Raw genomic sequence first — 23,036 nt, 5'->3', positions numbered from 1 at the left:
GGCAGAAAACGTGTCACCGTTTGTGTTGCCTAACGCTTTTGTTGGCGTTTCTCATTGCCTGGGTGTTACCTAATGCTCTTTCAAAGATTTAACTTTATTATATGACATGTTACACTGCTAAAATATATCGCAGAGGTACTGCCAGGGGCCTTTCACGTATGACCTCGTTCCCCGCGGCACTCAGCCTTGCCTTGTAGACCCTGCATTGCCAAGAGTAGTGAGCACATTGTTGTACCTATCAGGCGCTGCGAGCTTAGTCCCATCCTCCATCGTGCTTTTCTCCTTATTATTGACCTACCAACTCAGGTTTGATCAAGAAGGATGTGGGATGACTGAAAGGATGTGGCAGTGATGCCCTCAGTCATCCAAATATATATCCCACCCACCATCCCACCACTCCATCCGTTCGGCACATGACAAAGACTCGTAACTTCGCTACAGCTACTAGTAAGCAAACAGTAGTTTCTTCGGATTGTAAACTAGTAAATATCTCGTTCAAAGTACAACGAAATACACTCACCCTTAGTAATATGATCTCTGTCAGCCGGGCATCGCAGTCCAGCCCAGCGAAGATCACTGCGCCCCGAGGGATTTGCCAACTCAATCATCGCGGGGAGACCTTCGAAACCTCGTCGATCATGACATCGCTCAGAATATGAATGTCACATGCTGACAATCAGTGCGCCCAATGTAGCTATCTGAGGCCCTAAAATCTCACTAACTACAGTGAGAGAAATTGCATGTTGACTCGCAGAAAGCACTCCCGGAAGGATAGAGCATTCGGGTCAACCCAGGTGTGGATCTTTACGTATGATGTGAAATATTTCGTGCTAAAGGTGAGTGTGCATGTAATGGGTCCATTTGCCTATGGCTCTTCTCTATTCTACTTTTTCTATTGAGATATAGGGTACTGAGTTTGCGTACTATTTTACGTTCAACTGCAAATACACATAGGTATCAAGTTGCTCCAAGGAAAACCAGCTTAATGCAATATTCATAGGAAATTGAACCAGCATCAAGGGTCCACACCCTTCAGATCCTAGTAATCTCAGATGTCATGTGGATCGCTACACAAATGTACATGTTTCACACCGCATATATCAATTGAATACTGACTGTGGGTGTCAGGATAGTAAGCCATGAATCTTAGAGCTTCGAAAGTACACCGTTCGTCTCAAGGATAGAGAGGTGACTCTTGTTGATATCTCTGACAGTTTTGCATCTGAATTCTAGTCAGTATTTCATGATTTGTGGATGTCCAACAGCCCCCGAGGAAACTTACCCAGCAAGGCACATGGCCAGTTTGAATTCTTCCTGTAATAGCTTGACAGCAAGTTCCACGCCCTTCGTTCCATTGTACTAAAAGATCACAGTCAGGTAAGGTCCATGGGAGGACAATAATGAACTAACCGCTAATCCCCAGATAGGAATCCTCCCAGCAAAACAATAGTCCGCTCCTAGGGCCAACGCCTTGAAAATATCCGTTCCTCGGCGAATACCGCCATCAATGGCGATAGCTATTTTGCCCTTTGCGACAGGTGCACATTCGCGTAGTGCATCAAGAGTGGCAGGTACGCCGTCCAATTGTCTACCGCCGTGATTGGAAATCAAAACACCGTTGACTATGTTGGATGGCCAGTGCGACATCTTCAGCAGTGTAGACTAATAGATAATGTAAGCCTCCCCACAGGACAAAATCTTAATCAGAAAACCTACTTCCTTTCAGCCAAATTTCGAGCTTAGTTACACTTCTTATCCATACAATGGCTTCGGCCCACTCAATACCATCCTCTAAGAATATATCATTAGTGGTTTGAAGGAAGATTTAGAACATCCATAACTCACCATATGCTAGCCCCTCGCCCGGCTCGGTCAAGTTACTCATATCCAAGCCAGGGGCAAGGTTAGGATATCCCATACCTTTTGGAATCCCAAAAGAGTTTCTGTACTCGTTTAAACGCCGTCCGAGCATTGGCGCATCTACCGTTAACATGACTGCCTTATACCCAGATTCTAAAGAAATAGGATTTAGCACCCGCAATGATAAAAAAGAGAAAGCATTGGTCTTACTCTCTGCGCGCTCAAGTAGCTGTCTCGTGATATTCCGATCCTTCAATATGATGAATTGTATCATGTATGGGTTTCCAGACCCCTCTGCTATGACATCCTCTAACGAGCAGGTCGCATGTGAAGACAGTGCCATGCATATATTCGCCTCAGCAGCAACCTTGGAAGTTCCGACCTCACCATCCGGGTGAGCGATCTTGTGGGAGGCCGCGGGCGAAAATCCAAATGGGAAAGAAACTTTGGTATTGCAGATCGTTGTGGAGGTGTCCAGGTTAGAGACATCGCGAAGAACGCGTGGGCGGATCTTGTAACGGTTGAAGGCATCCTCGTTGTCTTTCACGCTAGGCTTGTGTTATGCAGATATGCTGTGCCAAGGAGTTTATCCCACGTACGTGATGAGATCCATTGCGCCTTCATTGAAGAACTCTGCTAAGTGATCAGCGGACGCCGCAAGACAGAAATCTAGTAGAGCGCGCTACCTTTGAATACTCTTGGAAGTTTCTCCGATGCCTTGGCTCGCAAGTCGGCAATGGAGAAGATTTCCGAGTCTAGGCTTTTCCCTCGATTTGCCATATTTTCGTGCGCGTAACTCAATGGTATGATCGTTGAACAGTTACAGTGGTCCGTCGAACCGTGCTTATATGCACCTAATTCTCTAATCGATAGTGGTTTGCCATCGCAACTGATAAGATCTCTTGACTCGGTCCTGATGGCATCGTGACACGGCTTCGGGCCCTTGACTCGGCTCTGTAGAGACCGAGTCATTACCGGAATATCAAATAACGGATGCTGCGCTCATAGAATATGGTACCCACATCGGTCCCTTCAAACAATGACATATTCAGACCTTCTACTCTTCATCCAGCCCTTTGCGCCTCCGGACCAATGGCTCCAGAACGTGCGACAGGCTAACCCGGAAATTCGGGTGGAGTATCATCATGTGGAGATGTACGCGAAGGAACTACCGTCCATCCCCAAAGAAACATGGGCAGAGGCTACAATACTCTTCACCTGGCAACTATTTCCTCCGAAGGAATGGGTGCCGAAGCTTCATTATGTTCAGCTGTTAAGTGCCGGATGCAATCAGTTACTGGGCATGCCACTTTTTGAAGATACCGATATTGCATTTTGCACGTCGAATGGCAATCATCCGTGAGTAAAATACCTACTTGCTCCAGTGAGCTTCGCCAACTAATCCCTATTCAAGGCCCCAAATAACGGAGTGGGTTTTCTCAACGTTCCTGGCGTTTCAGCATCATAGTAAGACCGAAAGTCAACTTCTCCACAATAATTGTAGGCACTAATTATTGGAAGTTCCGGAATATCTCGAAAACCAAAGGGCCTGCAAGTGGGTAGATCCACCCACCGATGAGGATACAGAGGATGCGGTCGGCCTCAGAATGTGAGTGTAGCACTATCCTTCGCCCTTCTGCTTCATAACAGTGCTGACACAACCTTGAAGTGGGATTCTAGGATACGGCTGCATTGGCCGACAATGTGCCCGAGTCGCCAAAGCATTCGGCATGGACGTCTACGCGTATACATTGCACAGCCGGGATACCCCAGAGGCTCGCCGATCCGAAGACTATACTGAACCAGGACTGGGCGACCCAGAAGGCGAATTCCCATCCGCATGGTTTGCAGGGAAAGAGCAACTAAATGATTTTCTTGCATCGGATCTCGATCTACTGGTCATCACACTTCCGCTCACGAACCAAACCCGTAGTATGATTTCACGGGAGCAGTTCGACATCCTCAGCAAGAAGAAAGCCTATGTTAGTAATGTTGGACGGGGACCCTGCATCAATACGGAGGACTTGATGGCTGCACTGGATGAAGGCAAAATCAGGGGTGCGGCTTTGGATGTGACGGATCCAGAGCCGTTGCCTGCTGATCATAAGCTCTGGGGGTATAAGAACGTCATTATCACGCCTCATTGTAGTGGGAACTCGAATCATTATTATGAGCGCGTGTTGAAGATCTTTGCGTATAATTTAGAGAGACGGGCACAGGGCAAGCCATTAGTTAATCACGTCAACAGGGAGTTGGGGTATTAGAGCGTAGTAGGCGCTATGCAGATATGATCAACCATTCGTGTTCATGGTTTAGTCCTTTTTATCTTATTTCTTTTACTCACTTGAGCAAGTCCACACCAATGCAATAACCTAACTTCGACAAGAAGCATGTATTTAATCACAGCTGAGAACAGGCTACACCGGCTTGCAGGGTTTTCTTTTTCGCCATCAAGCAATCAGATACCCGGACCTGTGCGTGTGGCGAGGACACTGAGTCAGTACGGCACTTTTTCTTCCAGTGCAAAAGATGGGATGATCTTCGCAACGATATGATAGGTTTGTCAATTTGTCGGCTGCGCCAGGAAAATGATCGGACCAGGTCGGCACCGACGGGAAACCCGTCGATGGTTAGCCATTCCGGTGGAAACAAAAAGTTAAGCTTCGCTCGGATACAACGATCCGCCATGCAGCGATAGTACCTGGTACTAAGGTGGCACCAGCGATTAATTTGACATATTACTTGTCAAATAGCTGGAAAGAATAAATGTATCAACCAAAAGAAGGGATTATTCCAGTTCAACTCCATTTGTTCCAGCTTGTCGTACGATTATGTGTGGGAAAGGGAGAAAAATAATGGGCCGAACGCGATTTGAACGCGTTACCCTAACATCTGCAGTTCACGGTAGCTCCCGGCCTTTGATGTTTGGTTTGCAGCCGGTTACTCCAAATATTCGATGATGCCCACGCCCTGCCTTCACAAGTCTGGAACGGTGGATGCCGCAGACCAATGTAACGCTGCTTAACCACAAACGTCTCAATGTACGCTCAACGTCATGAACATTATCAGTCTTACCATCATGACTCTACGAGAATGCGACGCTCAGATGTATTCAGTATACATTAGATCAATGTGGAATCATTCCTGCCTTGATTATGTAGCCAGCGAACCAGATCCGGGAGCTTGAAGGTGTTGACACGATGTTTGTATATACATGTATATATATGGATTCCAATCAACTTGGCTCGCAACTTGAACTTCACCTGCGGAAAAATGGTTCGGTCATGTCGCACTTCCTGCCCATCCTGCGGCCATTTTTTTGCTGACGCAAGCATGCATGTTGTTCTCTCTAGGTCGGAGGAAGCCATGGCTTTTCTTACTTTGGCTACCTGCGCCCTACTGTAGGTTCTCTTCAGAAATGGGCCGACGAAGTCGACGACCAATCCTGGACGTATAAGGAAACCGAGAAGTATTTCGACAAGTCCGTCACTTTCACCCCGCCAAATATGACCACACGCTGGGCCAACGCCACACCCGAATATGATGAGTCCATCCTGCAGGGCAAAGGGCCCTTGGAGATTACCTACCCCAGGTGGGCGCATCCATTTAGCACCTGGCTCCGTAAAGGCCTCGACTCTATGGGGGTTTCTCATGCCCTGAGCTTCGCCACGGGTGAGCTTTTCGGCTCAAGCTGGGTGTTGGATCTCATCAACAGCACAGACGGGAAACGTGCCACAACTTGGACTGCCTACGTAAAAGGCAAACCACATGCGAAGAAGCTGGACATATTCACCTTTACTCTCGCAGACAAGATTATATTTGATGATAAAACTGCCACGGGTGTTGCCGTCACTCGTAAATTGTCTGATGCGTCCCCGGAAATGTTCACCATCAAGGCGAACAAGGAGGTCATCCTAGCAGGGGGTGCTATTCTTTCCCCCCAGCTACTGATGGTGTCCGGAGTAGGTCCAGCCGAAGAGCTGAAGAAATGGGAGATCACTCCAGTTCTTGAAGTTCCTGGCGTTGGACAACACATGCAAGATCATATCGTTGTAGGGGTTACTTACAAGGTGGACGTACCCACCACATCCATCCTCCTAGACGATGAAACCAGGTACCAGCATGATTATCTGTTCAATCATAACTTGACCGGCATGCTTGTCAACCCAGGCCCCGATTACGGAGTAGCCTACGACATCCCCGGCGATTTACGTAACTTTTCAAAGGATGCCCAAGCAGGTTTGTTGCAAGCTCTATCGCCCCAAAACCCATTTACAAGCACAGAAACCCCGGTTTACTAACCCAATTTAACTATACAGACCTAAATAGCTTGCCCAAAGACTGGCCCGAAGCTTTGATGGTATCCTTCCCTATGGGCTACAACTGGCCCAACGACGCCAACTACGCTTCTCTCATGTCCATCCCCATGGTCGTCATGTCCCACGGCAACATCACCCTCAACTCTGCAAAAATGACAGACAAACCCGTCATCCAACCCGGCTGGCTGACTAGCGATACGGACCTTGAGGTGGCTGTCGGCGCTCTCAAGTATATGCGTAGAGTATTCGAGAGCCCGGGTATGGCGCAGATTCTTACTGATGGCAAAGAAATGGCCCCAAATGGAACAGCTGTCACTTTCACCGAACTTCAGAATGCAGTAAAGGAGAGTTTCCGGTCCATGCATCATCCTGGCTGTACGTTGCGGATGGGGAGGAAAGATGATCCTGGTGCGGTAGTGGATTCTGAGGGAAAGGTGTTTGGCTTGGATAATGGTGAGTTTTGCTGCTGTTGTTTTATTTCCCCCATGAGCTAAATCCTCCTCCCTCACACTTCCATTTCTCCCTGTGTGTGTCTGTGTGGGTCGGTAGTCAAACTAAACTTGGGTTGTTAATTACAGTGAGAGTTGTGGACGTTTCAGTCTTCCCTTTCTTACCTCCGTCTCTGCCTTTGGCAACTGCTTGTAAGTGTCCCATGCAATGAATTTAACTCTTTAAATACAGATAATAGGATTCCGTTAGTGCTAATGATATTCGAATGGGTGCAGTTATGGTCGCCGAGAAGATTACAGATCATGCTCTCTCCGACGCGAAGAAGAAAAATTCTCATGATGAGCTGCGTCTCGATTTGTAGGTAGATTTATACTAAAGCGCGCCTGGGGGTTCTCCGTGCTGCTTCCAGTTCGCAGGCGTATGGATCTACCCTTTGAAAATACTTAAGCCCTGAGAAATAGACAGTGATATAAAGTACTACATGGAGTATCTATAGTTAATACATTATTTGATCTGTCAGCTTGTTGTATTGGTATTTAAGATTACATATAGATTACATATAAAAATAGAATACTTGTTCTATATTTCATAGCTCTTTTCTTTTTATTAAAGTTCTAGTTTTTTTTTTTTTTTTTTTTTAATGTTTTTTTGATAGTTTTTTAGGGTAGTTAACAGGGGTAGTAACTATCGATAATACGAATTATTAATAATCAATTCTCTTTTCCAGGATATCAGAATAGAGAGTCCAGTATGATTTAGCTAAGAAAATAGTACATATTTTACTACGAAGAGATCCTTTAAATAAACATACTAATATTGTTATGTGTATTTGATATATAATCAAGTGTACGTCTCTTCGTATTACCGATTAGCTAGCATCTTTCTGCCACCTCTTGCTACTTCCCGACGCTCATAGGCACCCAACAGTACGATGCTGAGTTCCGTATCCACAAGGGCTGGGGACATGCAGTGCACAGACAAATGGAAAAGAGGGGTGTGGCCAATCAGGATTGGGCCGAGTCATATCAGTTTGAAGTGGGATGCTGTTGACTCGGCCCAGTCGGCCAAGGGATTCCGCTTATCGCACTTCCGAGCAGGAATGCAACTAACGAGGCCGACAGTACATTGGTGGTGAATTATGTTTCGAAGAACTACACGGTTTATCGAATTGAAGTATCACATTGAAATGATAATCTGTTGTATGTTATGGCTAATTGATATGCTGAGCAATTTTCCAATGTTCTTTGGCAGATACACACAGGCTAGGGGACATTGTAGTTGAAAAGGTACTTTATGTTATGTTCATGCGCTATATTATTAGGGTAGATATTATGTTTCATGAGATTGGTGGTGGTAATGGTGATGATGGAAATGATGATGGAAGTGGTGGTGATGATGAACCTCTTGCGCTTGGGTAGGATATGACCGTGATAAGGCATCCCTTGAATTTGAAGAGGTCCACTGAGCAGACATGAGCACTTGTCGAACGGCTGCTTCCTCCAAGGCATTCTGATCGGGCTCCGCACTTTGTGAAAACGAGTCTAAAGCGAGCCGAATATTGTCCGCATTGAAGGTGTGAAGGTCATTGGTAGGCGATGTTTCTTGACCACTGATACGGGTGTTGTTGGACATAAGCCGGTCGCGGTCTCCAGCCCGGCCCTCGGGGCTCGAGATCGAGGGAAAATCCCTTGGTACTGTATTCATCTCGGCGTTCTCATTCGATGATGGATGCCCGGTGTGTGTTCTCGTCGGGTTGCTTCCAGGGGGCTGGTTCTGCATCACGGGCTGCGAGAACATCACTGAGTCATGTTGAAGTGACATATAGCCTTCATCTGGGTAACGCATGGACAGAATAGCTGCATCGTCCAAACCAAATGGTGAAGATAAGAATATGTTTTCCGACAATCCGGATGCCATATCCATCGCATTCAGCTGACCATCGGGGCTTTCCCCATCATCCTGCGAACCGTTGTCCAAGGAACTGGCATTGCCACTGCTTGTGCCTGGATAGACTGAGCCGGATCCGGAGGATGGTGATAATTCCGTGGAGTAGTCCTGGTCTTGGCTGGGCTGTTTAGGCATGGTTGCGATTTCTTTGCATAGCCTTCTCCATCGATTCCGACAAGTCAAAGGAGGACGACCCGGTAGTCCCGATGCTATTGTAGCCCATCTATGTCCCAATTCCTTTACCTTTGTCGTCAGATACTGATCTTCCTCCTGCGACCAACTTCTGAGGCGGTTTTTCACAGAGGGGTCTAGAATATCGGTATAACGCTTCGCACACTGATCATCCTTTCGTCCCTTGATGAGAAGTGCTGCCCGGATACTCAGTATATGGCAGTAAAAAGAAGACGACCTAAATGGACAGCGTACCAATCTCCTTCCAAGCAGGTCCTAGTCGCTGATGAGCGGCGAGGAGAATCTCGTCTTCCTCTTTGGTCCAGCGACCTTTGCGCAGTTTTGGGTCTAGGGAGTGGAACCAACGCTTTCGACAATCCTGTTGTTGTCAGTACTCAACCCGCAACCTGCCTCCGGAAGGACGGACCTTGTTTGTCCGCCCTGGTAGGTTCTTGGAGATCTCAGTCCATTTACTGTCTCTGCCACGCTTATCCCCCAACTGCTCAACGAGGGCAATGAGCTTTTCGTCTTCTTCGGTTGACCATACGCGACGTGGCATGGCGGTGGTAGGAACGGCGTCCAGAAACTCTGGGATACAGGATGAAGATGCGGATAAATGGTGACTCGGCCCCAACCCTTCCCCGCATCATCCTCCTTCCGATGTTGCCAATGTTCTTATCTGATGTGGCCACCACCCTGCCTCTCTCGTCGCATATTGTGCATGATAGAATAGAAGACTACCAAAACACTGAGCAAATTCGCGATAACAAACCTTTGCATGGGATCGGTACCTAGAAGAGAAGGAGTTCCCGCGGATGCGCATGCTGGCAGCAGCTGGCGAACACGCTCGGAATCAGTCATTCCGACTCCGCCTTGTCGCGAGCTTTTGTAGGACAGACTGCACATCACGCTCTGCCATGATACTAGTGTAGTGATTACAGGGAGAATCTCTGTGCAAGCATGAGGACGTGGGAGAGTTAATGACAGTCTGTCACTGGGTATAAGGACCGGACCCCTGCACTCGGCTCAACCCACCGTGTGGAGATGCATGCTCAGCGTTCAACTCGGCTGGTGTTCAGTGACTCTGTTCTGCTCGCTGACTCGGCCCCACGATGCGATATTTATTCTTTGCTGATAGCATTAACACCCATCAATTTCATTTTTGTATCTTCTCACCTATCAAGTTTTCACATAATCACCTCTCTTCACGATGTCGTGCCACCCTTTGGATCCAGCCAGCCCGGACGAGATCCGGCAGGCGACTGATTTGGTCAAGGCCAAATACAATGGGATCTCACTCCACTTCAAAGCAGCTGGACTGGAAGAACCACCTAAAGCTGCTCTTGTTGACTTCCTGGACGCAGAGCATCATGGTCGGCCCCTTCCCTTCATCCCCCGTCAGATCTTCCTCATTTGGTATATTGAGTACACCCCTCGTCTGTTCGAAAGCATCGTGGACCTTTCCGCACAAACTATTGTCCATCACAAGGAGCTTCCACGCGACTTTCATGGTCCGGTCGATCGGGCGGAGATGAACGAAGCGGCGCAAGTTGTTATGAAGGATCCTCGTGTTCAGGCGGAGATCAAGAGACTTCAAATTGATGAGACCACCGTCGTCCTCGATCCTTGGGATTACGGCGTAGATGGCGAAGATACACAGACTCGTCGAACCCAGGTACGGCTCCCTGATCTGCGGAGTCGTGCAAACGCAGCTGATAGGTTCATTTATAGGTCTTCATGTATATGCGCAATCCCGAAAATAATGACCCTGACTCCAGTCATTATAGCTTCCCTCTGGATTTCATGGTCATTGTGGATCTTTGCAAGATGGAGGTGATAAAAATCATTCGTCTACCCTTGGGATCAGACCAAACCGCCACGGCTGTTGGCTCGGCTGTGCCCCATCGGCGGACCAACCCTGTCGAGCCAGAATATGATCATCGCTTGCAGAAGAGTCCTCCTCGAACTACCCTGAAGCCCTACCAAGTAATTCAGCCAGAAGGGGCGTCCTTTACTGTCAATGGATACTTGATCGAATGGGAGAAATGGCGCTTTCGTGTTGGGTTCAATTGGCGTGAAGGTGAGCTGTACTTCAAAGTTTGGAGGATGACCAAACACTAATCCTGGTCAGGAATGACCCTTCATGACGTGTCTTTTGATGGAAAAAGTGCCTTCTATCGTCTCTCTCTTGCGGAAATGTTTGTGCCATACGGCGATCCCCGTAACCCAATTTATCGAAAGGGAGCATTTGACCTAGGAAACGTCGGTGCAGGTGTAACTGCAAACAACCTTCAATGTACGCTCTTTACCCTTTGTCCAGGAATGCGACTTATATCTGACAATATGACCCATAACAGTGGGCTGTGACTGCCTCGGTCTCATCAAATACCTTGACGGATGTGTTGTCGCCAAAGATGGTAGCCCTGCGCCTAGGCCGAACGCCATTTGCATCCATGAAATAGATAATGGAATCCAGTGGAAGCATACAAATCACCGAACTGGAAAGGCAACGGTAGTGAGAAAGCGCCAGCTTGTCTTGCAAACGATCATCACTGTGGCGAACTACGAATACATCTTCATGTGGTACTTCGATCAGTCGGGAGAACTCACCTTCGAAACCCGTGCTACGGGCATTCTCTCTACCCAGCCAATCGACAAAGAAGCCAAGGTAGCCTGGGGCACCCGCGTTGCAGATGGAGTGATGGCCCCGTATCATCAGCATCTCTTCAACCTACGTATCGACCCAGCCGTGGGCGGTCACAAGAACAGTTTTGCGTCTACCGATACTGTCCCCCTTCCCTGGGATGAGGATCTGAACCCCCTTGGTACCGGATTCATAACCCAACAGCAGATCCTTGATCGGGCTGGAACTGTTGAGGATGACATTTCGAAGGGAAGAGTCTTCAAGATTCTAAACGAGAATGTCCAAAACCCCGTGTCATTAACTCCAATTGGGTACAAACTGGTGCCTCATCGCTCTCAGGTAAGCCGATCGGATTATTAAATCTTGGACCACACTAACGACTATAGATGCTGCTTGCTCGCCCCGGCTCCTGGCATTCGCGCCGGTCGGAATTCTGTGAGAGTCCGATCTGGGTCACCAAATACAAGGACCGTCAACTGTTCCCAGCGGGTGACTACACGAATCAGTCCCTTGGCGGTACTGGTATCAAATCATGGATTAGCGAAGCTCGAGATTCGGTCCGAAACGATGATATTGTCATCTGGCATACTTACGGCTTCACTCATAACCCACGTGTAGAGGACTTCCCCGTTATGCCGGCCGAAATGGCACAGGTTCGGCTGAGCCCTTATAACTTCTGCCTTTTCAACCCAGCGAATGATGTCCCTCCGTCCACACAGGCATTCAACAAGAGTGTTGAGCTTAATGAGCAGAAGCCTGCCAAGCAGACTTCTTCTGGATGCTGCTCCCAGCCTAAGAGCCACCTGTGACATTCCCGAAATGTCGTGGCAAGTCAAAGAATAGCTATGGCTAGTCTTGAAGAAGGGTAACTGAGGATCTTTAAGGGGTTCTGTCACTTTGCATGGAAAGCAAATAGCGACTGACATGGAACGGCAGAAGGGGTAATCCTGGAGTGTGACAAGCCTAATTCAGTCGTCTCAGCTGTGCCATAATAAAGCCATATACTTGAATATTATGAAGTACTCCATGATTAGCTTTCATATGTGCGTGATCCTTGTAGATTATCCCGGCTGAGTAGACTTCTCGCGGCTTAGGTACGCGCCCATAGGGTCAAGTCCGACTGAACATGGTATGAAAGTGCCGCACAAATGGCTGCAAGATGCGTGGGTATTATGTTCACCGGTAGCAGCTGCTTATAGGCTTCCCTAAAAGACATGCAATGGGGGTGAAGTACCGGATAAAAGACAGTGTCTGGCCCAAGCAGCAAGGCCATAGTGACCCTCGAGCATATGAATGGGATGGTCTGGAATATAGTTAACTCCTTCTACCCTAGTGATATCTTCAGCTAAGCAACTTTGGTTTGCATGTTTCTTGTCTACCTACTGTCCCAATTGGCTGGTCAAAAGCCCGAGGCAAGACTATATCTGTTCTCCGGGATGAAAGATAACCGGAGAGGCCTGTCTAATACACACATGATTAGCTCGTTACTGAGTCCCCGACAGAAATTGGTATTCACTAATTCCGCGTCGTTGTTGCTAGTTCCCCATGAAAAGCTTCGATGTGCATTCTATCCGTGATGTCCCAATAAGTGTTAATAGTTGTCTGTCGGACCATGGGAGGAGGAGCTCAAACAAAGTGTGAGTAATATCGCAGATTGCCTTAAGTTTTGTTTCATTACCATGTATGTAGATAGTTTCATGGCCCCTTGCTTCTGGGAAATCACATTCTTATGTTAGCCGCACCGCCAATTTAGGGATACCAGTGCACTTCAACTAATATGTCAACCTAGTATTCATCATAGGAGTATGACGGCTGGCTGTATGCTGGTGCATTGTTTCTACGTAAGTTTCGATAAATCAGTCAGTTAGTTTGACCAAGAATCAATAAGCGCCCGAGATGTCATCCCATATTGGCTATTTTCAGACATTCTTCGATGGTATGACCCACTTGACTACTGAATATGCACTCTTAGAGGAATTTCCACATACCATTTCCGTTTATTACCCTGTCAAGACTGGTTTCTCACTTGTAGTCAGACCTATCTCTATCATCAGCCGAATAATTCAGGTTCTCACGCCAAAGCCAACCTTTATGCCTTTCAACTATATAATTCCTGATGTGCTCTGGCTTCACCCTAATTTATCTCAGCCTCTCACAAGTTGATTCACTGTTGGGACATGTATCTCTCTATCGCCTAGCAGAACAAAAGGGGTATATTGCTTTTGGTCTAGTGATTCATGCGCCGACATCAACTCTTCCTGTCCTCGGGAGTACGAGGAATGATCTGGAATGATCATTCCGCGGAGAGGGCCCTCTAATAAAGGGGTACCTTATCAGCTTGATGGTCACCATTCAGTAGGCTCGGCACCGGGGACTTCGCTTTCACAACCCCTACATTCTTTGTCTCAGAATAGATTTTGTCTACTCCACAGAGACATAAGGCGATTTTCACCTCACTTCCGTTTCGTCCTTCACCTTCGCGAAGGCTTCCATCGATTGGTGTCTGATTCTTCGAACCACCACGCAGTCTTCATGAACAAACCGCCGGCATGGATACTACCCAGAGCCCTCCTCGCCGCATACTGCTGTTAAGCATGCCTCGGACCGCGTCCAATTTATTATTAAAGATACTCTCTATTAGCGATCAGCCAGGTGCCATCACCAACGACAAAGGCGGATATTGTTTCACACCAATATATCTTAAATTGATCAAAGATGATCTCCTCAGCAAGTGCATCGCGCAATGGACACTGGAACAAGCACTGGAGGTTCAGGGGGTCCTCCAACAGTGTCTGGAGACACTGGAAGGATCTTCAGCCTTGGCCCTTGATGAAGGGAAGATTTTCTTTGTCAAAGAGCATATCTCTTGGCTTATGAATCCGGCCGCCATTTCTAAGATGCTGCATGATGCCGACGCCACTAATGGAGATGCCTCAGCCGCTTTGATGGCGCCCGATTACCACTCATTCTTCCGGGTTCGTGTGGATAGCAAATATGGTCGGTCGAAAGGACTTCCTCCATTCAATGAGACTGTCCTCCCAGACGGGTACCTGGCCACCTGGCAGCTGGCATTTCTTATCCGGCATCCTGCCTTAGTTTTTCCATCGATGTACCGAGCTGATCGGGCTCTGAAGGGCCTTTATCCTTCGGGTGATAATCCCTTCGAGGGTTTGTTATCGGAGAGCTATTTAAAAGTCACTCTAACTCTACGCTGGACGCGGATGCTATACGATTGGTGTGTTCACCGGAAGGGACAGGCGCATCCAATCATTCTGGATGCCTCTGACCTTATTCACAATAAAGGCGCCGTGGTAAAATTCTGCGAGCAGACGGGACTCGACCCCACAGTTCTGAAGTTTGAGTGGGAAAGTGTCAGTGTTGAGGATAAATCCTCGTCAAGAGATGCGGCTTCCGAGCAAGACTCTATACTTCAGAAAGCTGAAACTACCATGAGAGTAACTCTGATGGGATCCTCCGGCGTGTTGAAAGAGAAGGCGCCCGAGGTTATCGATATTGCTTCGGAGGCAGAAGGGTGGAAACTTGAATTTGGCGACGAGGTGGCCAATTTTATTCTTGAGAGGGTTTACGAGGCAATGCCTGATTACGAATATTTAAAGCAACGGAGGTTGGTCTAAGTAGGCTACATTGCTCATGGGCGTCGACAATAGATGGGATCCTGGGTCTATCGCCCTTCTGGATGGATAAAACATCGAACGCTCTTCAGATGCTATCGACATAATCTGATTCTTGACCATCTGTCGCACGTCTGTACCCTTTGCTGAATGGACTCAAACATAAGCAGATGTATTGCCTGAAAGTAATGCTATAGCTGAGGATGGAAAGAAAAATAAAGCAACGTATGCGAAATATTTTCTTAATCATATCAGGAAATAATTAGCTGATAATACACTGAAATATTTATATTTTGGAAAATCAACACGTTCTGTCTAGCTTTGAGTACTATAGCAAGATACTCTTTCTATTGTAGGAGCTGCAGGAAAACCGAAGAAAAAAAAGTTATAATGGCCTATTACCAGAGCAAAGTCCCTTGGCTTTAAATTTGCTACTGCCACTCCGTATCAAGATCAAGACGCTCAGCTGCGCATACAAAGCATAGGTATTGAAGAGCCGACAAGAACAACCAATAAATACACTATTGTGTCTACAAGTGTATAACGGAAGTTCCAACACGGGCAAGTGGTATCCACCACGACGTATTAGCCAGAGCCCGGGAGCCGAGTCATATCTGGCACCTTTCCCCGCAGATATTGACTTCCGGGACGTGATTGCGATCCCCTTACTCTTATCTCTTTCATACTTATCACCTTGACATTGATATTCAAGCTTTCTACGATATCATTGGACCTTCTCGGTAATTGCTGATAGCATATCACGAGTGGCCTCTGGCTAAAATGAGCCGAGTCACCCTATGCAAGATGCTGTACACAACGTTATCAAAAGTCCGGATTATGCTGATAGCCAGATATAGGATCTCTGGATACTTATAGCACAATGACCACCATGCGCTTTGACTTGAATCTTTCAAAGTCAATAACATATGATAACTAATGTGCTTCCAGCTAGGGAAAATTATTGCACGAGCACACAATGTCAGTTTCAGAGCCAAATTCCAGCCACAATGCCCCGATCCAGACAGCAGACGTGACCAAAGCAGACCTTTCAGCAGATATAGAGAATGGGTTATACCAAATCCCATCACAGAAAGAAGGCCAAGTGGAAAATATCATCCAAGTCGAGACCGTCAGAGGCCTCAAACCGCGCCACACCCAAATGATAGCTATTGGCGGTGCCATCGGGACCGGACTGTTCATCGGCAGTGGTGAATCTCTAAGCATCGGGGGCCCGCTGTTCCTTTTGCTGGGCTACTCTCTCCTAACAGTACTGGTCTTCTGCATCGTGACTGCGACAACTGAGTTCAGCTCCTTCCTTCCAGTCCGTGGCTCATCCGTTGCCTACTTCGGCCATCGATTCGTCTCGAGTAGTATGGGGTTTGCCTTAGGGTGGATATACTACTACGTCTTTGCTATCATGGTTCCTTCGGAAATTACTGCGGCGGCGCTCGTCATTGATTACTGGCCTAGTCCTGTGAATATCGCTGTATGGATCACAATCATGCTGGCGGTCATTGTGGGATTGAACTGCTTCCCGGTCAAGGTATATGGAGAGACGGAATTCTGGTTCGCGTCGATCAAAGTAATCGGCATCATCGGCCTCTTCATCATGGCCCTGGTAATCACCTGCGGCGGCGCCCCAAATCACAAAGCAATAGGATTCGCCTACTGGCACAGCCCCGGAGCTACCAATGAGTACATCGTCAGTGGAGCCTCGGGGCGACTAGTAGCTTTCATCGCAACGCTACGCTTCTCCGTCTATATCTTCGCCTTCACCCCAGAGCTCCTCGTTATCACCGCAGGAGAGATGCAAAACCCCCGCCAAAACCTTCCTACAGCTGGCCGGCGGTTCTTCATTCGACTCGTCGTTTTCTACATCCTCGGTGCCTTCTTCATAGGTCTGATCTGCCCGAGCAACAACAACCAGCTACTAGGGAGCAGCAGCGACGCCAGCGCCTCTCCCTGGGCGATCGCAGCCAAAGACGCAGGCATCAAGGGTCTCGACTCGGTAATCAACATTGTGATTCTGTTATCAGCCTGGTCGGCCGGAAACTCATGGCTATATCTTGCCACTCGCACACTATATTCCATGGCGACACTCGGCACCGCGCCTAAGATATTCAAACACTGTACAGCATCAGGTGTCCCGTACATGTCTCTGGGATTTACCTCGTTATTTTCCCTCCTCGCATACATGAACGTCAGTTCCTCCACCGCAACAGTATTCAACTGGTTCGTCAACCTCGTGAATAGCGGCGCGTATCTCAGTTGGGTGTGTGTATGTGTTATCTACATTCGCTTTCGCAACGCCACGACGGCGCAGGGACTTGATGTTGCGGGGTTGCCGTATCGGTCGAGGTTTCAGCCATATGCTGCGTATTTTGCTGGCTGTGTGATATTCTTGTTATTATGGTTGAATGGGTTTACGGTGTTCTTTCCGGGGCAATGGGATACCTCGACGTTCGTTACTTCGTATGTGGGTATTCCGATTTTCGTGGTCTTTTATTTCGGGCATAGATTGTATACTGGGTGGAGAGGACCTTGGTTGATTCCGTGTGAGGAGGTGGATTTGGTGACTGGGATAGCTGAGATTGTTGCTGCTGAGGTTCCAACTTCTAGACGGACTGGGAGGTGGTTTGAGGGGTTTAAGATTATGTTTGGATAGGTGTTTATGTGTTGGGATAGTGGGATGTATTATGTCCGAACCTTAGCAATGGAATACCCAAAATCAGACACGACGCCCAGAATTTCGGTCTCGCTGCCATTTACTTTGTCTACGAGGGGCGTCCCTCGACTTAGACAAACGAGCAAGCTAATTCACTATCTCCACTGAGGACATTACAGTAGATCCTTATCACGAAACAGCAGCCTAAAGCCTACCACTTCCACCCCCTCGTAGCACGCCAGTAAACTCCTCCAGCCGCCAAAGCAACCCCCAAGAACAACGTCACATTGCTAACCAGAGCTTCCTCCTTGACACGACCAACATAAGTTGCCTTCTTCTTCTCCACTGCCGCAGCCCCATCTCCCTTGATAAGGAAATCCGTCCATCGCACATGAGATACCTCCTTCTGGTACTGCACCACTGTGGATGGCCAGTTGTTCGTGATCAGGCCCTCATCAGTCTTGTACCAGCTTTGGCAGTTGGGGTCAGCAAAACTGGTTTCTGCCAACTGTTTCTGAACCCGGTCGTTGTATTCGCGTAGCACTTCCGGGCGGGGTTGAATAACCAGTGTTTGGTCCTTTTTCTTCGCATCGGCTACGGCTCGGATCAATGTGCTTAGGTATCGTGATTGGGCTTCGATCATGAGGATGATGGAGTTGTGACCTATCTCTGTCAGTGCATGAGTTCTTGAAGGTCTTGATGAGAGGATGAACATACCCAAATTTGTGTTGGGTCCGTAAAGCATGCCGAAGTTCGGCACATCTTCGACGGTCATGCCATAGTAAGCTTTTGGTCCGCCCTTCCAGATGTCTTCCAGCGACCGGCCCCCAGCGCCATACACCCGGATTGGGTGCAGGAATTCCGAAGCACGGAAGCCAGTAGCCAACACGATAAGATCGTACTCTTGCTCGTCATCATCTGTTTGCACTCCCGTGGCTGTGACGCGCTGGATGGGCCGGGTATTGAGATCTACGTGACTCGAATTCAATGCTGAGTAGAAGTCGTCCGAAATGAGGATTCGCTTGCATCCTATGGCATAGTTGGGGGTCAGAGCGTCCCACAATTGGGGCTTGTCGGGTAACTGGGTTTTCATCCATTTCTTTGCGGCTTCCTCAGCTTCGCGGGCCGGGACCGTGCCGGGGGTGACGAGAACATTGTATGACCATTCTCGAAAACGCATCTGCAGGACTCTCTTGCACCAGCGCACGGGAGGTATATATGACAATAGGGACTGCTGGAAAGCGCCGATCGGCTTGTTAAAGCGTGGAACGACCCATTTCGGACTGCGTTGGTAGATGGTTATACGAGAGGCCGTTTTAGCTATTTCGGGGACAATTTGGATTGCCGAGGCGCCTGTCACGGGTGTTAGTATATGATGCTAAGTGTTCTATTGGGTATGAAGTAATTACCATTTCCGATCACGGCAATTCGTTTGCCGGAGAAGTCGTAGGTCCAGTCCCATCTGGCTGAGTGAATTAACTTGCCGGTAAAATCATCCAGACCTGGGATGGAGGGATAGCTGGGCACATTGAGTTGTCCGACGGCGGATACCAGGAAGTCTGTGGTGAGCTCATATTCCTCATGAAATTCGCTAGCCTTGGTGCCATTCAGAGCAACCTGGACCTTCCATTGCTGTTGCTGATCGTCCCAGCGGGCTTTCTGTACGGTCGAGTTGAACCGGATGTATTGGTAGAGGCCGTGTTTCTGGGCAATATCCGTGAGGTATGCCTACAGGGGCTCAGCTTTTGATATGCGTTGAAAGCAAGACATGTTTACCAGAAACTCTTCCTGAGCCGGATACTCCGCCGTCCAGTCGGGACGCTGCTCAAATGAATAGCTGTACAGGGCACTCCAGACTACACGGCTGTTAGCTATCTATACGCGCGACCATGTTGGGCCGGTCGCTTCTGACCGTCGCATGCACAGCCTGGGTAGAGATTGTTGGCCCAGGTTCCTCCTACGGCGCTTCCCTGCTCGAGTATGACGAACTTTCGGATGGGGGTTCGACGGAGAAGATCAATAGCCATGCATATCCCTGGGAAATTGTCAGCGAAGAGTTTATGATATCCCGGGTCACAAGCAAGGGGATCATGTCGTACCTGATACGCCGGCCCCGATAATCACGACGGTGGCACGAGTAAAATCATGGTTTCCCACATGGTGAGCGTAGTTGGAGGGCATGATGAGAGTGAGTGGTAGTAGAACGAGTTCAGGGGGAGTGAAATGCGGTGAATCGAGGGATGGGAATTGCTTTTCCTGCTGGGCGACTTTGTACCAAGTTCCAACCCCGCTCGCGTCGGGGAGATGCACCTCGGCTCGACAAATTCCCCTCTCGCCCTACATCGCCGAGGATGGGAACAATAGAGCCCTCAGTATCAACTCTATCGATCATTGGTAACCTAGCTGTAGCTGTCGCATTGGCATGCATTAAGTAGGTGTTGTAGACCCATATTGAGCTCCTCATTGGCCGCAGGGGGGCCGAGACATCCGTGCTCGTCAATATGCTAAATAGCTAGTTAGCGAACTAGCTGTTAACTAAGCGCCGGCCCCAGTTCCTTTGTAAATCAAACGTTGGGACTTTGTAGCGACAAGCCCAACTTGAGTGCGCGGAACAGATAGATCACATCCGGAACCCTCATAAGGCAAGACATGCTGGATGTGGACTCCCGACCACTACGCGGTGCTCATCTCCTGAAAAAAGGAAATTGACCATACGTCAACACCCTTTGCATTGAGAATAGCTAATCGTGAACAGATATTCTGGGCGCCTAACCGATGTCTCGAAGACCTTTTTGACCAAGCCACAGGCGGCACAGACTTGCTCACAGCCGAGACTCATAAGAATCAATCGCACTGTCATAAGCATCGTCCACATCCCCGGTCCCTTGTCGGATGGTCTCCTTATCAGCACCGACAGCCTTGTTCTGCAACGCCACAGAAAGAGCAAGTGTCCGGCTCCTCATGTTGACCAAATTAAGCCGCACTGCAGAGCCCACGCCGGCGCCGATGAAGAGATCTCTCTGGAATCGTAGGGTCAGAACACCTCGTAGAAAAATGACGGATTAGAGGATTGCTTCCAACCTTCATCACAAGTGCGGCAATTGAGGTTCGCATAATCGGCTCCAATCCCACCAAGGATTCAGTCACGCTATTGCTCTCCTGGGCGGTCCACTCCGCCGTGCTGTTGGTGTCGGCCGCCACTCCCTCGAGATCTTTCTCCAGGCTACTCTCCTGGTGGAAGATTTCAATCGCAGCAGGAAGTGTTCCGTCGTAACGATAAACGGATGCACCGAATGTGCCTATATTGGCATTCAAAGTGGAAAGACCACGAAGGACAATGGAGATGTCCCGCTTGATGACATGCGAGGTGGCAAGCGAGATATATGCCAGAAGGGCGGTCCCCGTAAGTGCGAAGCGCATTTTGATAGCTGATTTAGTGGTTCGTGTTCCTTCCGCTATCTTGTATCTCGTGTTATTGCTGAAATAAAGCAGGCCGGCTGCGATATATATACACAGTGACCTTGAATTTGAGCCCTCAACCTGGGAACAGGCGGTCTGCTCTGTATGACTATCGCCAGGGATGCTGTATAACAGGGGTTAAGTTCACCCGTGGACTAACTCCGTCGCGTGGAGGACCCTATTGTTGTCCGACCGCACAGTATGTCTCATCGAAAGAGTAGCATGCCTGCGGTTGCAACAGTTTCATCATCGCGGAATGAAGCTTCGAGCTATGCAAGGTGCCAAATCAATCTTGCCATCAACTCCAATATTCCAGTGTACAGGTGTAACAGGCAGGTTGGCGGTCGGGGGTTGTAGGTTCAAGGTTGATATTCTCCAGGAAAGACAATACCCCAGCTGGAGGAGAACTCACGCCTCTTCCCCCAAGTTACACCAAACCGGGCTTTTGGCAGGTTATGATACACATTAGTGGGACAAACCAGTGAAAATTGTCTTCAAAGGCGAATTTCTCCGACCGATGATCACTATTGCTCAAGGTTCACTAATCCGCGGGGACCGCACAAAAGCACTGACAGCACACGACACAGACAATGCATGGCTATCATTCATAGTGGCAGAGACCGTGTGTTCGCTCTGGCCTATCAAGTTACTGCCCATCAAGTCCATGTCACCATAGGACAGATAACATCGACGTAAAGTCTTCCATACCTCGCGCGAAGTATGCAAACATCAATGGCAATATACGGAAAGGATGCCGGGCGTCTCCAACGCCTTGTGCACCCAAATTTCCAAAGGTGTGACAACGAGCCCGGTGGAGCCCCTGGGCCGACTCATGTCCGGAAGACAGCCACCCCATGAGGGAGGCAAACCGAGAAACCCTGAGATCGGACTTCTCTGCGAGGCAACAATGTCCGGGCCAACCAGGACGAGATCAGTTGAGTCGGCGCCTGGAGACCATCAGATGCCAAGATGGGCCAACGATCCATGCGTGCACAACGACCAGGGAGAGGAGATTCTTGTCGCGCTGCATGGCTCAAGCTGCCCAGAATGCCAGCATGTCCCCGGGTTACTCGGTAGTCAGCGGAGAATTGATTCCGTGCGAGTGATGAGCGGCACGGACGAGGCCTGGTCAACTACTAGCCAAGTGGATGCCAATGTGGGCAGACCAGCTGTGACCCAAAAAAAAGAGCTGAGCAGCGCCAGCGACCGCACAACAAATCAGCTTTGAGGCTGGATGATCAATGAAGCAGACGAGATAGATTGATTGGTTGTCACACCAACACGTTATCCACGAAGAGGCCAGGCCAAACCAGGAGCGGCAGAAGGTCCACGCGTGTCGAGGCACCCAGCTATACCCGTGCTGTCTACTCTCTACTGTCTACTGTGTCCACCGTTCTCCGTACTTGGTTGATATAGTATTACGTGAGGGGCAGTTCTCACGGGGAAAGGATGCTGACAGCCGGCATGAGAGCGACGCCCGTAAGCATGCCGACCGTGGTGGGAGCGACATACCGACCGACTCATTCACCGGGGAGCTCAACTTTTTGGTTCTCCGTGGGAACTAAACCGACTCGAAGGAGCCGTACCTATCTAGTGCTTACCAATGGCAAGTGGGGATTAACCCTCCGAAAAACAGCCCGGGGAGATTACTTAGTGTCCTGTGTGTCTGGTCTCGCAAGTTGGGGTTGGGATTTGGGGCTGATGGCATTTAGCCTAAAAGCCGGTGGAGGGCGGCTGGGAATCACTATGGTTCCATATTATTAACATTAACACTGACGGTGAAAAAGGTTGATTTTTCTTCCTAGGGCAGCTGAGTACTACCTTCTTTACTTGTGGTACACTATGGGAAGATAAGGTGCTTATCACGGAAGAGTATTTATTCGGTGCAA

The 23,036-nt window shown here is 48.7% G+C and overlaps 10 protein-coding genes across 10 annotated transcripts; 6 read left to right on the top strand and 4 right to left on the bottom strand.

Moving 5' to 3' along the window:
* Positions 1-1,146: 1,146 nt before the first annotated feature.
* BO88DRAFT_410672 (alpha-hydroxy acid oxidase) lies at positions 1,147-2,640 on the bottom strand (the record flags this gene model as incomplete). The annotated part of the gene is made up of 8 exons (XM_025708011.1): positions 1,147-1,222; positions 1,283-1,359; positions 1,411-1,622; positions 1,717-1,791; positions 1,846-2,013; positions 2,071-2,408; positions 2,460-2,493; positions 2,547-2,640. The coding sequence occupies 8 exons, from the start codon at positions 2,638-2,640 to the stop codon at positions 1,147-1,149; spliced, it is 1,074 nt and encodes a 357-aa protein (XP_025567039.1).
* BO88DRAFT_467532 (D-isomer specific 2-hydroxyacid dehydrogenase family protein) lies at positions 2,639-4,361 on the top strand. Its single transcript, XM_025711531.1, has 4 exons — positions 2,639-3,219; positions 3,275-3,327; positions 3,382-3,469; positions 3,530-4,361. The coding sequence occupies exons 1-4, from the start codon at positions 2,900-2,902 to the stop codon at positions 4,122-4,124; spliced, it is 1,056 nt and encodes a 351-aa protein (XP_025567038.1). The 5' UTR covers positions 2,639-2,899; the 3' UTR covers positions 4,125-4,361.
* A 745-nt stretch (positions 4,362-5,106) lies between these two features.
* On the top strand, positions 5,107-6,990 carry BO88DRAFT_467529 (GMC family oxidoreductase; the record flags this gene model as incomplete). The annotated part of the gene is made up of 5 exons (XM_025711530.1): positions 5,107-5,136; positions 5,214-6,099; positions 6,180-6,632; positions 6,758-6,820; positions 6,905-6,990. Coding segments are annotated over 5 exons (1,518 nt in total), but the record flags the coding sequence as incomplete, so codon positions are not given.
* A 968-nt stretch (positions 6,991-7,958) lies between these two features.
* BO88DRAFT_440549 (uncharacterized protein) lies at positions 7,959-9,306 on the bottom strand (the record flags this gene model as incomplete). The annotated part of the gene is made up of 3 exons (XM_025709804.1): positions 7,959-8,944; positions 9,003-9,126; positions 9,175-9,306. The coding sequence occupies 3 exons, from the start codon at positions 9,304-9,306 to the stop codon at positions 7,959-7,961; spliced, it is 1,242 nt and encodes a 413-aa protein (XP_025567036.1).
* Positions 9,307-9,957: 651 nt separating this feature from the next.
* On the top strand, positions 9,958-12,322 carry BO88DRAFT_356526 (copper amine oxidase; the record flags this gene model as incomplete). The annotated part of the gene is made up of 5 exons (XM_025703733.1): positions 9,958-10,422; positions 10,479-10,827; positions 10,879-11,043; positions 11,105-11,730; positions 11,778-12,322. The coding sequence occupies 5 exons, from the start codon at positions 9,958-9,960 to the stop codon at positions 12,198-12,200; spliced, it is 2,028 nt and encodes a 675-aa protein (XP_025567035.1). The 3' UTR covers positions 12,201-12,322.
* Positions 12,323-14,264: 1,942 nt separating this feature from the next.
* Positions 14,265-15,026, top strand: BO88DRAFT_421645 (uncharacterized protein; the record flags this gene model as incomplete). The annotated part of the gene is made up of 1 exon (XM_025708531.1): positions 14,265-15,026. The coding sequence occupies one exon, from the start codon at positions 14,265-14,267 to the stop codon at positions 15,024-15,026; it is 762 nt and encodes a 253-aa protein (XP_025567034.1).
* Positions 15,027-15,999: 973 nt separating this feature from the next.
* BO88DRAFT_467520 (proline-specific permease) lies at positions 16,000-17,688 on the top strand (the record flags this gene model as incomplete). Its single annotated transcript, XM_025711529.1, has 1 exon — positions 16,000-17,688. One exon carries the CDS (start codon positions 16,000-16,002, stop codon positions 17,686-17,688), a length of 1,689 nt encoding a protein of 562 aa, XP_025567033.1.
* Positions 17,689-17,759: 71 nt separating this feature from the next.
* BO88DRAFT_440547 (flavin-containing monooxygenase) lies at positions 17,760-19,916 on the bottom strand. The gene is made up of 6 exons (XM_025709803.1): positions 19,788-19,916; positions 19,601-19,723; positions 19,465-19,544; positions 19,098-19,416; positions 18,406-19,041; positions 17,760-18,351 (listed from the first exon to the last, which is right to left on the bottom strand). Exons 1-6 carry the CDS (start codon positions 19,867-19,869, stop codon positions 17,900-17,902), a joined length of 1,692 nt encoding a protein of 563 aa, XP_025567032.1. The 5' UTR covers positions 19,870-19,916; the 3' UTR covers positions 17,760-17,899.
* Positions 19,917-20,425: 509 nt separating this feature from the next.
* BO88DRAFT_467518 (cell wall mannoprotein 1 family protein) lies at positions 20,426-21,108 on the bottom strand (the record flags this gene model as incomplete). The annotated part of the gene is made up of 2 exons (XM_025711528.1): positions 20,426-20,708; positions 20,770-21,108. The coding sequence occupies 2 exons, from the start codon at positions 21,106-21,108 to the stop codon at positions 20,511-20,513; spliced, it is 537 nt and encodes a 178-aa protein (XP_025567031.1). The 3' UTR covers positions 20,426-20,510.
* Positions 21,109-21,898: 790 nt separating this feature from the next.
* On the top strand, positions 21,899-22,375 carry BO88DRAFT_449122 (uncharacterized protein; the record flags this gene model as incomplete). Its single annotated transcript, XM_025710470.1, has 1 exon — positions 21,899-22,375. The coding sequence occupies one exon, from the start codon at positions 21,899-21,901 to the stop codon at positions 22,373-22,375; it is 477 nt and encodes a 158-aa protein (XP_025567030.1).
* Positions 22,376-23,036: the final 661 nt, after the last annotated feature.

This window comes from Aspergillus vadensis (genome assembly GCF_003184925.1).
Source record: "Aspergillus vadensis CBS 113365 unplaced genomic scaffold BO88scaffold_2, whole genome shotgun sequence".
Lineage (NCBI taxonomy): Eukaryota > Fungi > Ascomycota > Eurotiomycetes > Eurotiales > Aspergillaceae > Aspergillus > Aspergillus vadensis.
Note: the sequence above shows the minus strand (reverse complement) of the source record. Positions and strands in the feature narration are given on the sequence as shown.